We start from the raw sequence: 13307 nt of genomic DNA on the forward strand, positions 1-13307 counted from the left end.
ATGAAGTAACTCGTCTGGCAACATTCTATGTCTTAGAAAGTTGGCAGCAATCTAAAAAATATGGAAATGCTCCCTGCATGATTAAAATTTTCTTCGCACGCACAGTGAAAAATAACTGCCATTCAGAGATTGTTTTTAAATCTTTTGGCAAAATAAAGGCTGCAGGTTAGTATCATGCAGTGTTCCTGTTTTTGTTCTCTAAGGATAACCTGAGATTTCCTTATGGGCAAACAGTAAGCCTATTCAGAAGCTGTAAATCCACCTGTTGTAACTGTTAGAGGGTTGTTTGCTTTACTGATTTTTATTAGGAAACCTGAGGATTCTGGTACTCTAACATCTTTGAAAAGAGTTCTTTGAATTGAAATACACTGCTTACACTGAAAATTCCAGTAAATCCATAGGTCACCAGGCGGGTCGAGGTAGGGCTCAGATACTTTGAAAGATGTAATGAACTGCAGTGAAATAACCTCACAAGAGGAGAGAAACATGATGACTCTGATCTACAGCACCTTCATGAAGCATGAATTACTTTACCAGTTGAACTGTGTTGAATCTTGACACAGGCTTCAGAGTGCCGGGTCATTCAGATACTAAGGGGAAAAATATCTGTTGCTGTTCCTTCACGGCATTGTAGTTGTGGTTTTTTTTAACTTTGGTGGAGAAGATGTTGGGGTGTTGGTGGTTTTTCTAAGCATTTTCTGACTGCAGATTCAGAGCCACTTATTCGTAATATTTCTCTCCCCCTAAGAATGTGTGTTCTCTTTCACATGCTGCTTTTAGCATTTGTTATGTTAGAAGCTGCAGATTTGTAAAACAAAGTGTAAGTTGTTTTTTTTTTAATTGTACTTGACTTTGTTTAAATCAGCAGGTTCTTTTTGTGTTTGCGGAATTGCTAAGGTCTAATAAAGTAATTAATGTATTTTTCCAACATTTTTCAGATGAAAAAGCAATTTGGTGATAATGAAGCAATTACTCAGGAAATTGTTGGCTCTGCTCATGTGGAGAATTATGCCTTGAAAATGTTTTTGTATGCAGACAATGAAGACAGAGCTGGGCAATTTCATAAGTAGGTGAAAATCTTTTTTTTCTTATCTGAAGATACTGGTCAGGGAACGTGAATATCCAAACTCTTTAATTTGAAAGGAAGCAAGAATTGAGATTTAGTACATTCTATTCTCTTCTGGAAAACTCAATTTGTTACTACTTATAGGTCTTTAGCATCACACATTAACTGGTATCCTCCTTCTTATGCTCCTTAGGGAATTGCTTACCTTGCTTTAGAAGGCTACTGCAAAGCCGCCTAAAACCACAGGCTAATATTTTGCTTTATTTTATCAAGCATGTTATAGTTTCTGTTGACCAGCGATAGTAAATAGTTGTGATGATCCATTATGTGTTTTGGTTTACAGCAATTACTATAGCATGCTCATGTATTTTTCCAAGCTAATATAGGATTTCTGATGTCCTACAAATTCCAAGCTAGAAACTAAGTGCAGAATGTGTAACCAGTTTTAAAAAAAGCTGAACATTTTCTGTATAGTAGTTAGGAGACTAATCAATATTGCTAGATTTAAATGTTGTGAAGCCGCTTCTGTAACATCAGACTAAAAGAGTAAAAAAAAGTGATGTTTGGCTTGAAATAAGCTAGTATGGGCTAAGATTATAATGCCTAAAATGTGATTCTGAGAGACTGACATTGCCAAGTTAGCAAAATGCTTTCTTTTTTGCAGAAACATGATTAAGTCATTTTATACTGCAAGTCTCCTGATAGATGTTCTAACAGTATTTGGGGAGCTCTCTGAAGAGGTAAGTGTCAGGCTTATGAGTGTATTATCTGATTGCTTTTCCAAGCACAGACATCATTTTTATACGTCATGAATATGAGTTTCAAAGAACAGTGAAGCCAAATACTTGTTAGAAAGCCACAAAGAATCATGCAAAGTATTTCAGATAAATTGTAGATGAAATACTAGACATCTGTTGGAAGATGCTTCATGGCAAGTATCAATTAGAAACTCAAAATTTGATTTTTACTGTGGGGCACATTGATCAAGTGGGAATGCTTATAGGGGGAAAAATGATGCAAGGTTAGTAGCTTTGTCCACCTTCACTTTTTTCCATGTCCTACTTGAAATTCACAGGCTCGGCATCCTGTGTGTAAATGCCCAATCTGGTAAGTGTGCCTAAAGTGCAGTTGTACTTGCTCAGTTTAAAATGCAGTTGTTGTGGCTACTTTCATTTGTAAGTATTGGAAAGAAGGTAAAGCATGGTCTTGATAGTGGTGCATTTCTGGAATACTATGGGATGTAAGTGTAGATACTAAAGATAGGTCTTACTCAAGAGAAATGCTTGGTGAAGAGTTCTTGCAAGATTCTCCATCTTATAGCCTGATTCTCTACCAACCCAAAAATTTAATCTTATTGAAAGGCACAAATAAGTCTGCTTTTTGATGTGTTCTCTTAAAACTGTCTGCTCTGCACCCTGACATCCTTTACTAGATCCAGTAATAAAATTTCCTAGAGCCAGAGAGTGAATGCATATTTGCACATTTAATTGGACTGAAAAAAAATCTTCGTCTGTAGGAATCCAGTGCACAGGATAATGCACTGTTCAATTGATTCCTCAGAGTACCTGAAGCAATCCTGCTTTGAAGATGGAAAAAATTGTTACAAATGTCAGTGCAGAATGCTAGCTGTGGTACATTATCTATTGTGTGGTGGGGTTTTTTGTTGCTGATGCTGAAAGGACAGAAATGCTTAGCAATAAGCAGAATTCTCTCATTTGTTTAATTGGTGAATACCAATGGTAAAAGAGAGTGTACAAGAAATACAGAAAATATTTGCTCCTCTGTGTAGCATCATTACATTTCAAGAGTTTATTTATCCATTCTCATGTAAAGGGATGATGGGAGATCTATGACTTCACCGTCTTAGACTTTTGCAGTAGTTTTTTTCAGCCTAAGTTAAATTCAGCCTGACATCTGCTTATAGAGGACGACATCTATATTCAGACCATCTGCCTATTTTTTCAATGGATGGTTGAAATTGCCAACTGTTAAAAGGTTTTTAAAGCAATAGCTGAAGGCATAGAAAGCAGATATTTCAGAATCAGAAAATGGGTGTTGTGCATAATATATATATTTTTAAATGGCAAGTGATTGCTTATTGGGTAGTATGAATGGGTTGTGTCACAGATTAAGAGTGGTTGCTCTATATCTCCATATTAGAACTAGGCAAAAGGTTTTACTGGACGGTTTGGTTTTACAAGACACAGCTTAGAGCAGTAGGAAGTTCTGCAATAGCAGCGTTCTTTTCATTTACCTCAGTAGTAACATTCATTCAATAGAGCAGCCTTCTGAAATGGGACAGCAGTGAATGTTAAAAACAACCAAACCAACAGCATTTCACTTCTCAGTTCTGGAATGATAAGCTTTGCACTTGGGATGTAGGACAGACATCAAACACTTTGTTCCATTCTCCTCTTCAATGTGTCATTTTGGTGCTGGGAGCCAAGGGCCTCAGCTGTGCCCCGAGGGGGGTGCACTGGGGCAGGTTTTATCCAGCGTGGGGCAGCCCTGGCCTGTCCTCTCAGGCACCACTCCTACCATGCTGAGTTGCCAGCACCTGGGATGAACACCTGATACAAGTGCATCTTCACACTTTGTCAATAAATAATTGCCATATTAGAATATGGCATTGTTATGGGGGGGAGATGTACAGGCTCTTAAATATTGCATAATCATCTTTCCTAAAGGTAGCATATTCTGGGTATATGTTTTCTGCATTTCTGCAGTTTGTTATGAATGAAGGAATTTAATCTGTAGCACTGACTGACCAGAAATTATTATTAAAACAAAGTTCAACAGAAAGCCATGTTTTCCAATTGCACCTTTTCTTTTTGAGGTAGAGTGAATGCATTTTAAAAAATATGCCATCAGAATAGGCTTTTTTTCTGGAGAACATCTTGTTTTCAAAAATGAAGACCAGATCTTTCTCTTGTATTGTGTGAGCATCCTGGGGGACACAACGTATTAAATATGAGCAAGGGAGCTTGCTGGAAGATACCTTTTATATTGTGTCTCTCTGCCCTGTTCTAGATGACAGTGCAATAGGCTTTGTGAAGTACTGTATTGAATTTCAGTTTATTAATTTCTTAGAAACGTTGGTTTTAATTGTCAAATTAATTTTTAAAAATAAAAAATTAATTTTTAAAATTTTGGCATTGGTGTGAACCATGCTTTCCCAGCCTGCATTGTTCATTTGGACAAATTACTCCACTCATCCTTCCACATTTCTAATGTTTATATTCAGCCTTGATCCTTGATTTAGATTACCTCATAACTGTCAGAACTGGTTGTTTCCCATACAACTGTTGGCAAAGCAGTTGATTTGCATAATCAGTTTAATATTTCTTGCATCAATTGAGAGCTCTTCCTGGATTAAACACTGTTGTAACTGCCCAGGAGATACAAAGTGGCCAATCTTCCTTTCATGTTTTGACATGCTAAAAGTTGTACTTAGGAACAGTAAAGTATATTTTAAAAAACAAAAAAAGTCATAGAATATTATAATTTCATATAATATTATAAACAATAACAATGTTGTAGAATATTAATGTCATAGAATAATAATGTCATAGAATATTATAAACAAATCACATCAATCTGCAGTTACATCAGCCTTTCTGTATTCATGCTTTTAAATAAAATTATACATTTTAAAATAGTATAATTAGAAGAAATTTTATATTTCTGATAAGCAGCAGTAGCATTTAGTTTCAAGTATTTAAATCTAAAGTAAATAATCATCAAAGTTTATGGAGATAGGATGCTTTCTTCATTATTTCATGTCAGTAATTACTACACAGTCTATGTCTTTCATACTAGATGTTCTTGGTATAATCTATTTCCTTTTCCTGATATGCTGCACTAATTTAACATCTCCACATTTTCCTTTCATGCTGAGATCTTGTTAGAGCTGTTATTTTAATTATTTTTTGTAATTCACCTATTAATTTAACATGTTTATCTTTAAAAGGGTGTCAAATGACAGCAGAGAAGGTGGAAAAGATGTTTGTATTTCTGTTTTGAATGCATGAATTTGCAGAAGTGAGTTGTTAAAGTGGCTGGCCTTTTCCCTCCCCCAGAATGCCCAGCACAGGAAGTACGCCAGGTGGAAGGCAGCATACATTCATAACTGCTTAAAGAATGGAGAGACTCCTCAGCCTGGCCCCATTGGAATGGAAGGAGAGAGTTTTGGTACGTGTTTCCCTTTTGTTTTTGAGAGCGGAAGGCTGTGCTAAGGTGAAGTGGTGGTATGCACAGTTCTTCAGGGAGCACCCCTCAGGAAGCACAGCTTCCCAGCTTGATGTTCCATTCACAATGAGCTGCCTTCTTCTTTTCAGCTTCTCCTGCTGCTATTTTTATTGGACCTTACTGTGTGATTGACTTATTTAATAAAATATTCTTTTCCTTATTGTGGAGATTATTTTGAATACAGCTACTCTCCAAGAAGGTATTGTCAGCTTTGGGCCAGAACCATACATTTCTTAAACACTAACCACAGTCCCTCCTTTAAATCTGTTCTGTAAATTTATGATCCCTTTGCCAGTTTATCCTCTCTCAGAAGTTAAGTAGGAGTTAAAAGTGGGATGGTGGCAAGTGAGTTCAACTTCAAAGCAAAGACCTGCTTGTGAGACAACTCCTTTCTCCCTGTGTAATAATGTCAGTTTCAAAACACGTTTATGGTCTACTCATACTGAGTTGGATTTTCTGCCTTTTTCTTACTCATCCTCCTTTTCCTTGTGTTTTCAGTTGCTTCCCCTGGCTACCTGAGCTCCCTGTCCATTATTCCTTGAGGTTCCCACTTTTTCTAACAGTTAAGGAGATGATTTCCAAGGACATCCACTTAACCAAACTGAAAGTGTGTCAGAACAAGTTGTTTTGCATTAGATAGTGATTAGTTTCATTCGTTTTGGTAGTGACCAGTTTCTTTGATTTTCTCCTCAATGCAGATTGAATACAATTTTCAAAGGTTGATCTCTTGTGAGATAGGATATCATTGGAATGGGTATTTTCACTATGCAGATTAAAACGGACTAATTCTGCACAATGACAACCTCTGTGTATCATTCTTCACATACCTAGAACAACTGAGACCATCAAATAGTTTGTAATTTTCTTCTGAGCTGGCTCGTGAGACTTTATGGCTTGTCAATTAAGTTGATGCTAATTTATCTCTTAAGCTCAGATCTAGTAATACCAAGTTCTTCAAATGAAAAGGGTCAATAAACAAATCTACAGTGCAAAAGGGAAAGATTTAGCTTGTAGAGTATGTATCTGACCTGTAGAGCCACCTTAGAGGGGTGGCTACATAAAGTTTTCTAAATGTATGTCTAAATATAGATGACCAGTGTATTTATACTTGTGCACACATATGAAATATAAATTAATATAAAGTAATATAAATATTACTTTTAATGAGTTACGAGTAGTCTTGTAATTTTCTACTTAGTACTTTTGTTTTAGACATGTCAAAACATTAGAAAACTAGTTTCTTCTCTGGTTCTCAATCTTTTCATCATGTAATCTCACATTTTGATGCATCTCCACATTGTAGTTTATATGTCCTGGACAGTGTTACATTAAAAAAAAAAAAGGGATATTATCATGATTTGGTTTTTTTAAGGAGAATGTGTACCAAATATCTATTTCAGTTTATTATTTTTTTATAGTGTCTAAGAGCTTGGGTGCCAAATACAATTTATTTGCAATTTCCTGGATAAAATACTATTTATATATTAGTGCTCCAGGAACACTGCAACATAAGTAAATTCAAATATTTGTGAACAAATACCAAGTATGATAATTTTATATCCAAGCTACTTGTTTGTTCTTGTTATTATGTTTTCCTAACCTAAAGGCACCCTACAGACTTAAACACTGGCCTGGGTATCTTACCCCCTGAAATGTGCTCCAGTGTAGGCACAGCTGTATTTGAAGTGAAGCATTAGCAAACTAATTTCTTCTTCACCGTACAATCTTTTCCAAGGCAGTTTCCTTAGCTGTCCATACAGCTGTAGCCAGAGATACTTACGATGCAACTCCAACTGCAAACATCACTTCATCTTTCTCAAATTACAGCAGCTTGATGGTTTAATGGAGAATGCAACATGTGAGAGAAAAATCTCTTGTTATATTGAATGTAATGAATAGTTCAGTTAAATATTTTCAGCTTTAAATGAGTGCTCTTTTAGTGGTCTGGCTCATAGTGTGGTAAAGCTGTCCTGAGTATGTGAAACTAACTATGAATTTTAAACAAGTGCAAAAATAGAATTTCTAAGTAAACATTACAAAGCTTTTGCTAAAAATCCACGTGTGCAACTTGTAGAAGCTAATAATTTCTCAATAGAGCAACAAATAAGCTCTTCAATTTTATTAATGCACAGAAGTAACTGACTTGCTCAAGGCTACAAAAGAAACTGTTGCAGGAAGGAAAGCAGAATTCAGGCTTTTCTCAAATCCTTGGTATTTGTTGCAGTTCATTACAGGTGGTAATGGGAACTGGTGAAGACTTTTGCTTTCATTACCAGGTTATGTCTACATGCATCTTAAAAGGGACATAAATGCTGAGTGAATCAAAATTTTAACATCCTTTATCGAAGGGAGGCTGCAAGACCTGTAACTTGACAAAATGTTTTTTGCTTGTTTATTTTGTTGTTGAATTGTATTTCATGTAGAGAGATTTTTTCTCACACTCCTAATTTTCAAAAAATGAAATGAAAAATACAAGTTGATGTTTATTTTTTATGATTAGCTCCATGGTGTAGGTGTCCATAATTTCTCACATAATCAAGACAAAAATTTTATGCAAATTAATTTTTATGAGAAGAATCAGTACAAAAGAGTTTCAGTTCCTCTTTGTGCATCATAAGAAGAAAAGCAGTATTGTTTGAATGTATGACTGGACCTTCCCCATTCCTTTCTGCTTGCTCATTTTCTTCCTCCCCTCACATGTGGAAAAAGTCTGTTTAAACAGAGTGAAACTAGGTCTCTGTAGCTTGACAAATTACCATTTTTTTCCAAAGTGTTTTTTTTTTTTGTGTGTGTGATTCTTGAAAACCATACTGTAACTCTTGGAGATGTTTATTACAGTACATAGGCATGCTTTATGCAGTTCTGCTATTGGATTTATGGATGCTTTTGTCAGGATGCCACCATGGAAACCTTAAAATGACATGCTTAATTTATTAATGCAGCTGGAATACAAGTCCTAGAATACACATAAATGTTACTTAGCATTAGCCCTAGGTCATCCAACAAGGTTTTACACTAATGGAACAAAATGGAAATAGAAAAAAGTTCCTAAATAGCCATACTATAGCTATAGTAAATACATTAAATTTAATCACCTTCATTGCAATATATAGTATGTAGGCTACATTTCCATTTCAGAATTCAAGAAAACCTTAATAGTTACAACTAGTAAAAAGAACAGTGTGGGAAAAGTTGATGGATTTTTGAGTCCTTTTCTCAATGTTGTGGAAAAAATACATATTTGTTTTTCTTTTTAAAAGCAGTGTTCAAATAGAACCTTACATTGTAAATCCTTTGGCAATATCTCAAGCAAAAGAGAAATAACTTAGCAAAATGAGACAAAGGAAAAACTTATATTGATTATAATTCTCTGAACTCATGAAAAACAGGAGTCCAGAGAACTGAAGGAGTCTGGACTCCTTAAAAAAATTTTGCTAATTTTATATTTAGCGCACTGAGCTGCTGAAATTAAGTCGTACTTGGTGCTTGCTTATGCTAGAAAAGGGAATGCCATTAAGCCTTGAGAATCCTCTGTTTATATAAAAGTATCTTTGGATGGTTGGTTGTGGGGCTGCAGTGATGATTTCACAAAATCTTGCCTTCAGTAAATAAATAATTTAAAAAAACACAAACAGTTGGTCTAGGTACACTGTAGCTCTGCAGAAAGTTTGAAGAGCTCTTGAATTCATTACGCTGGGATTCAAGCACAAAAGCTGTTGAAGTTTCAAGACAAAAAACTCAGCTGGAGCTGAAATGAAATGTAAAACAATTGTGTCACTGTTTCACAGCCTAGTTTCAGTATTTTTAAGCAAATCGTGAGGAACTTTGAATTCTAGGTTATTACTGCTGCATGAGAAAATAATTTTCTAATTTAGTAGCTTTCTTTCTCATTCTCTGGAATTGAAAAAAAAAATTTTTTTTTTCAATTATGTTTTGGACATTCTAACCATAGAATTTAAAACCTCTATTGACTTAAATGTTCTTTTATAGCAGCCTGAAATACTTCTCTCTGGCACTACTGTTAAAAACTATTCACAAATACTGAGAGTGGATATCTTAAAATGTTTCTAATACTTTAGTCTTTGTTAAAGAATATTTTAAATATTTGCTTTGCTGAAAGAATAGTTATAATGCTTTTATGATATTTGGGCACTTTAAAGACTAAGGAGAGTTAACTTAAACAAAACTACTTTTATGTTTAGTGCAGTTTTAACATTGCCCAGTAGCACAATGAGTAAATCAAACAATTGAGCTTAATCTTTTGATACATATACCTGATTAAAAAGTAGATTGCCCATTTGTGAACTTGCCTCTTGCAGTCACTGTTATTACTGGTGGTTAGCACTTCTAACACTTTTTTTGGTTGTTTTTAACATTGCCAGACTTTAACCCTTTGGGTTCATGTCTTCTGTGGCCAGTGTTGTCCACATTGCAGTGTTGTCCACAGCATTGCACTGTTACAGGAGTGAGTAGAGACCCTGAACTGTGCAGTGAGGAAGTTGGAAGCTGAAACTGGGAATGGCTTGGAGAGAAAATTGGGGCAGTGCAAGAGGAACACAAGTATGTGGTAAAGGCTTGCAGATATAGGATATAGAATCCTAGTGCAGAGAAGGAAATCAGAATGTGCCTTGAGAACCAGATTAGGGCAACCGGAAGCTGCAAGGGGCAGAATAAAGGAATAAATGCATTAACAGCTTAAATATGGGCATGAATTTACAGGTAATTTCTCATAGCTGAGATAGTAAGCACAGTGGAAACACATTTTCTCTCACTGCCTCATCCTCAACAGTTGCTTAGTAATCTTTACAACAGCTTTCCCAAAATACTAGCTTCAAGCAGAGACCCAGCTTGGAAACTCCAACTTTATGGCTACAATTTGCCCAAACTGTAAATAATTGGTAACAGTGTTACAAGTAATATTTGGCAGCCTCACCTTCAGACAGCATGATGAGTGTTTTGTGTCACTATTTAATTCATTTTATGTTAAGTAATCCTCTGGTTTTGTTCATTATTTTTTCTGGAAGTGTTTTGTAATTTTTTTTTTCAGCTGACATCAAAAGCAGTGGAAAATACACCATTCAAACAATAGTTTCCTCTCATTACATTATTATTTAAAAAATAGCATATGCAATGTTTACTCTTGAATCCCACCTTCTTTTTGCCAGTTTTCAGACATTTAATTTTATTTCCACACGTTAGCCACACAGTATTGCAGTATGAGTTACTAACAAAAAATACAGCAAAACAAAAATCTGACACCTAAAGATGTTTTTTGTTTTCCAGAAACATGTAGGTGTTCATTTACGTGTGTCAGAAATTGTGCCATAAAACCAGAGTGTATTTATTAAAGCCCACTAAAATTGCTTGATTTTACTCCGCTTTATAGCCTTTTTATTAGTAAATCATATTGTAAATTAGAAGGTATTTAGATATTTTTCCTTAAGTTGCATGTGAATTTTTTTCTGGGAGGTAGGACTTACATGGGAAATAATTATCATATTAATAATAGTAATATTTTTTAATAGTAGACCATTTAATTATTAAGCAGCAGAAATGTTTGCATAACTCATAGTCTTGTGTAGTTGAAGATCAGTGTGGATCTCTTTTGCTAGCTCTACACACATACAAGTTTTGTCCTCCCTTATTTTTTGGTTCCCTTTCAAGCACTGGCTGTTAAATAAGCAATTGCCAAAACTGCTTGTTCCATCTGACATTATTGATACAGGTGAATGCATACACAGTAAATGAAAATCAGTTTTTTTTAAATTGAACTTAATTCAAATGAAGGAGCAGGAACCAACAATCTATTCTGAATTGACTGGATCCTTTGCCTTTAAAGCAGTATTAAATAAAGTAGATCAGAACCTTAAGGACATGACTAGATTGAAAAATATGTATGTTCTTTGTACATGCTGTGGGATATATCGAACCTCATTATTCTTACAGATCATTATGTATTCTAACTGTTCTAGATGCAATTATGACTTGGCTAAGCTGCATTTAGTTTCTTGTTTGGTATTACTTGCCCAAAGTTCCTCTTGGTTTTTATTTATTTGTAGTTTGATTTGGGGTAAAAGAACTGGCACTGTCTAGCGTTTTATGAAAAGTTTGTAAGGCAAATACATTTTTTCATATTCCGGTTCATGTATATGTTAAAATGTAGATTACTGCCTATTTTTAATAACTTGTTCAGTTTCTATGGATGCAGAACACAAAGGTATAACAGATTGTTCTAATGAGACAGATAGCTTATATTCAGACAAGTAAGGAAATGATTCTTCAAGTTGAATAGAAGAGATCTTGGAAAGTATGTGAGTGTCTAGATCTTTGTTGCATGGTATGTTGCTTTTTACCTTTTCAAATCAACCCTATGTGATTTGGGTTGATGTTTGATGTCACACTGTGTGGTGGCCATTTTTTTAGCAATAAAAATTTGAAAGGAGGTGTTAAGGAAAGCCAGTGTTTTCAAGTGTTTATACATAGTAGTTGCAGTAATTCCTATTTTGTATCATTTTAGCAGATGCTGAAAGGGAAGAAGCGGGGTCATCTTCTGTCCATAGTGGAACAGCTCCATCATCATCATCTACATATGAAGCTAACAACATACCAACTAGTAATTACACTGGCATACATATACCACCAGGTGCCCATGCACCTGCCAACACTCCAGCTGAAGTACCTCATAACACAGGTATCTCCAAATCACACATGAGAAATCCATGCCTTCAATGAGAGATGAATTTTTGCCTGAATTCTAGTCCATCACATAGAAAGTAAAATAACACAGTATTGTGTGGCAAAAGCATCTTCATAAGCTAAAATCATAAAAATGCCACTGGAAATATTTTTTAATATTTTCTTGAAATATGTAAATCATAGTTTGGAGCACTTTTACAGAATACATATATGGACTAAGAAAGTGACTATTCCTGAAGACAGAATTTATTTGTCTTCTCTTAAATCAGTAAAATGGTGTTGCATTGCAACATCTGTACTGTAAAGCGCAATTTGAATCTTTCAGTTTATAGATGGAAATGTATTACTGCATTTCATATGTAGCTTTCCCTTTGCAGATAGGCTGCTGTTCTTCATGTGGGAGCTTATCAACAGAGTGTTGAAATTGTTAAAACCCTATAGCAGTCATGCCTGATGAGCCATTCATAGTGTTTTGGTGTGGCGTGTGCCCCTCTTCCCATATAAGTACTTAGGTGTGATTGACTTCAGACAATGTAATTAATGGGAATTTTGTCCCTATGGCTAAATATATTGGCTCCTACTTCTTTCTTATTATTACGTGTAATTTTTGGACCAAAATTAAGTTCTTAGCAATTCCAAGTTCCTTCCCAGATGCTGTATTTATTTAAAAAAAAAAAAAAAGAAAAAAAGGATTAAGTGATTGGTGAATAAAACTTTTTTACCTTATGGGACCTTTTTATAGTAATCATAGAGTAGAATTATTAATTAATGATTTATAAGAATAAAAAATTTAAATATCTTTATTTCAATCCTAGTGATCATTTATTGTTCAGATACATTTTTATATTATCAAATGTACGAGATATTTTGTCACACAATCCCTCCTTTTCTTTTACTTTCTCATTTAAAAAATGCTTCACCCTATGAAGAGTTCAGGATGCTCTTTTTTTCAGCTTTATCAAAAGGAAATCCTTCTGATAGGTGGGGATTTTTTTTGGGTCTGGGAGGATCTGAAAAATACGGAGTACGTACCTTGTTGTAATACATGAATTCTGTACATTACATAGTTTTAACCCCAGATATTGTTCAATGGAGTGATGTAATTTAGAGAAGTGATTATACTCTCTTCCTAGACAGCAGATGTTGCACAAATAACTTTATGCTAGTCTGGTATGTACTGGACATACTGCAAAACTACAGTTTTCCATCAAAACAAATGAGTGTCCCTAAAATGGGAACGCGGGTACAAGAACGCTTCACAGCATAAAGTGCTGTTTCTTTTTCTAACACTGTTATT

The 13307-nt window shown here is 34.9% G+C and overlaps 1 protein-coding gene across 3 annotated transcripts in view; it reads left to right on the forward strand.

Annotated features, from left to right (window-relative positions):
• The window catches only part of VTA1 (vesicle trafficking 1), a 37682-nt gene that overhangs the window by 16192 nt on the left and 8183 nt on the right, over nucleotides 1-13307 (forward strand). For 2 of the 3 annotated variants that reach the window (XM_030235996.2, XM_050973102.1), the window contains 4 exons: nucleotides 939-1066; nucleotides 1731-1806; nucleotides 5146-5257; nucleotides 11832-12005. In XM_030235996.2, the coding sequence (XP_030091856.1) occupies nucleotides 939-1066; nucleotides 1731-1806; nucleotides 5146-5257; nucleotides 11832-12005 (490 nt within the window). The remainder of the gene's footprint in view (nucleotides 1-938; nucleotides 1067-1730; nucleotides 1807-5145; nucleotides 5258-11831; nucleotides 12006-13307) is intronic. The other variant, XM_030235997.2, reaches the window with a different exon arrangement.

This window comes from Serinus canaria, chromosome 3 (genome assembly GCF_022539315.1).
Source record: "Serinus canaria isolate serCan28SL12 chromosome 3, serCan2020, whole genome shotgun sequence".
Classification (NCBI taxonomy): Eukaryota; Metazoa; Chordata; class Aves; order Passeriformes; family Fringillidae; genus Serinus; species Serinus canaria.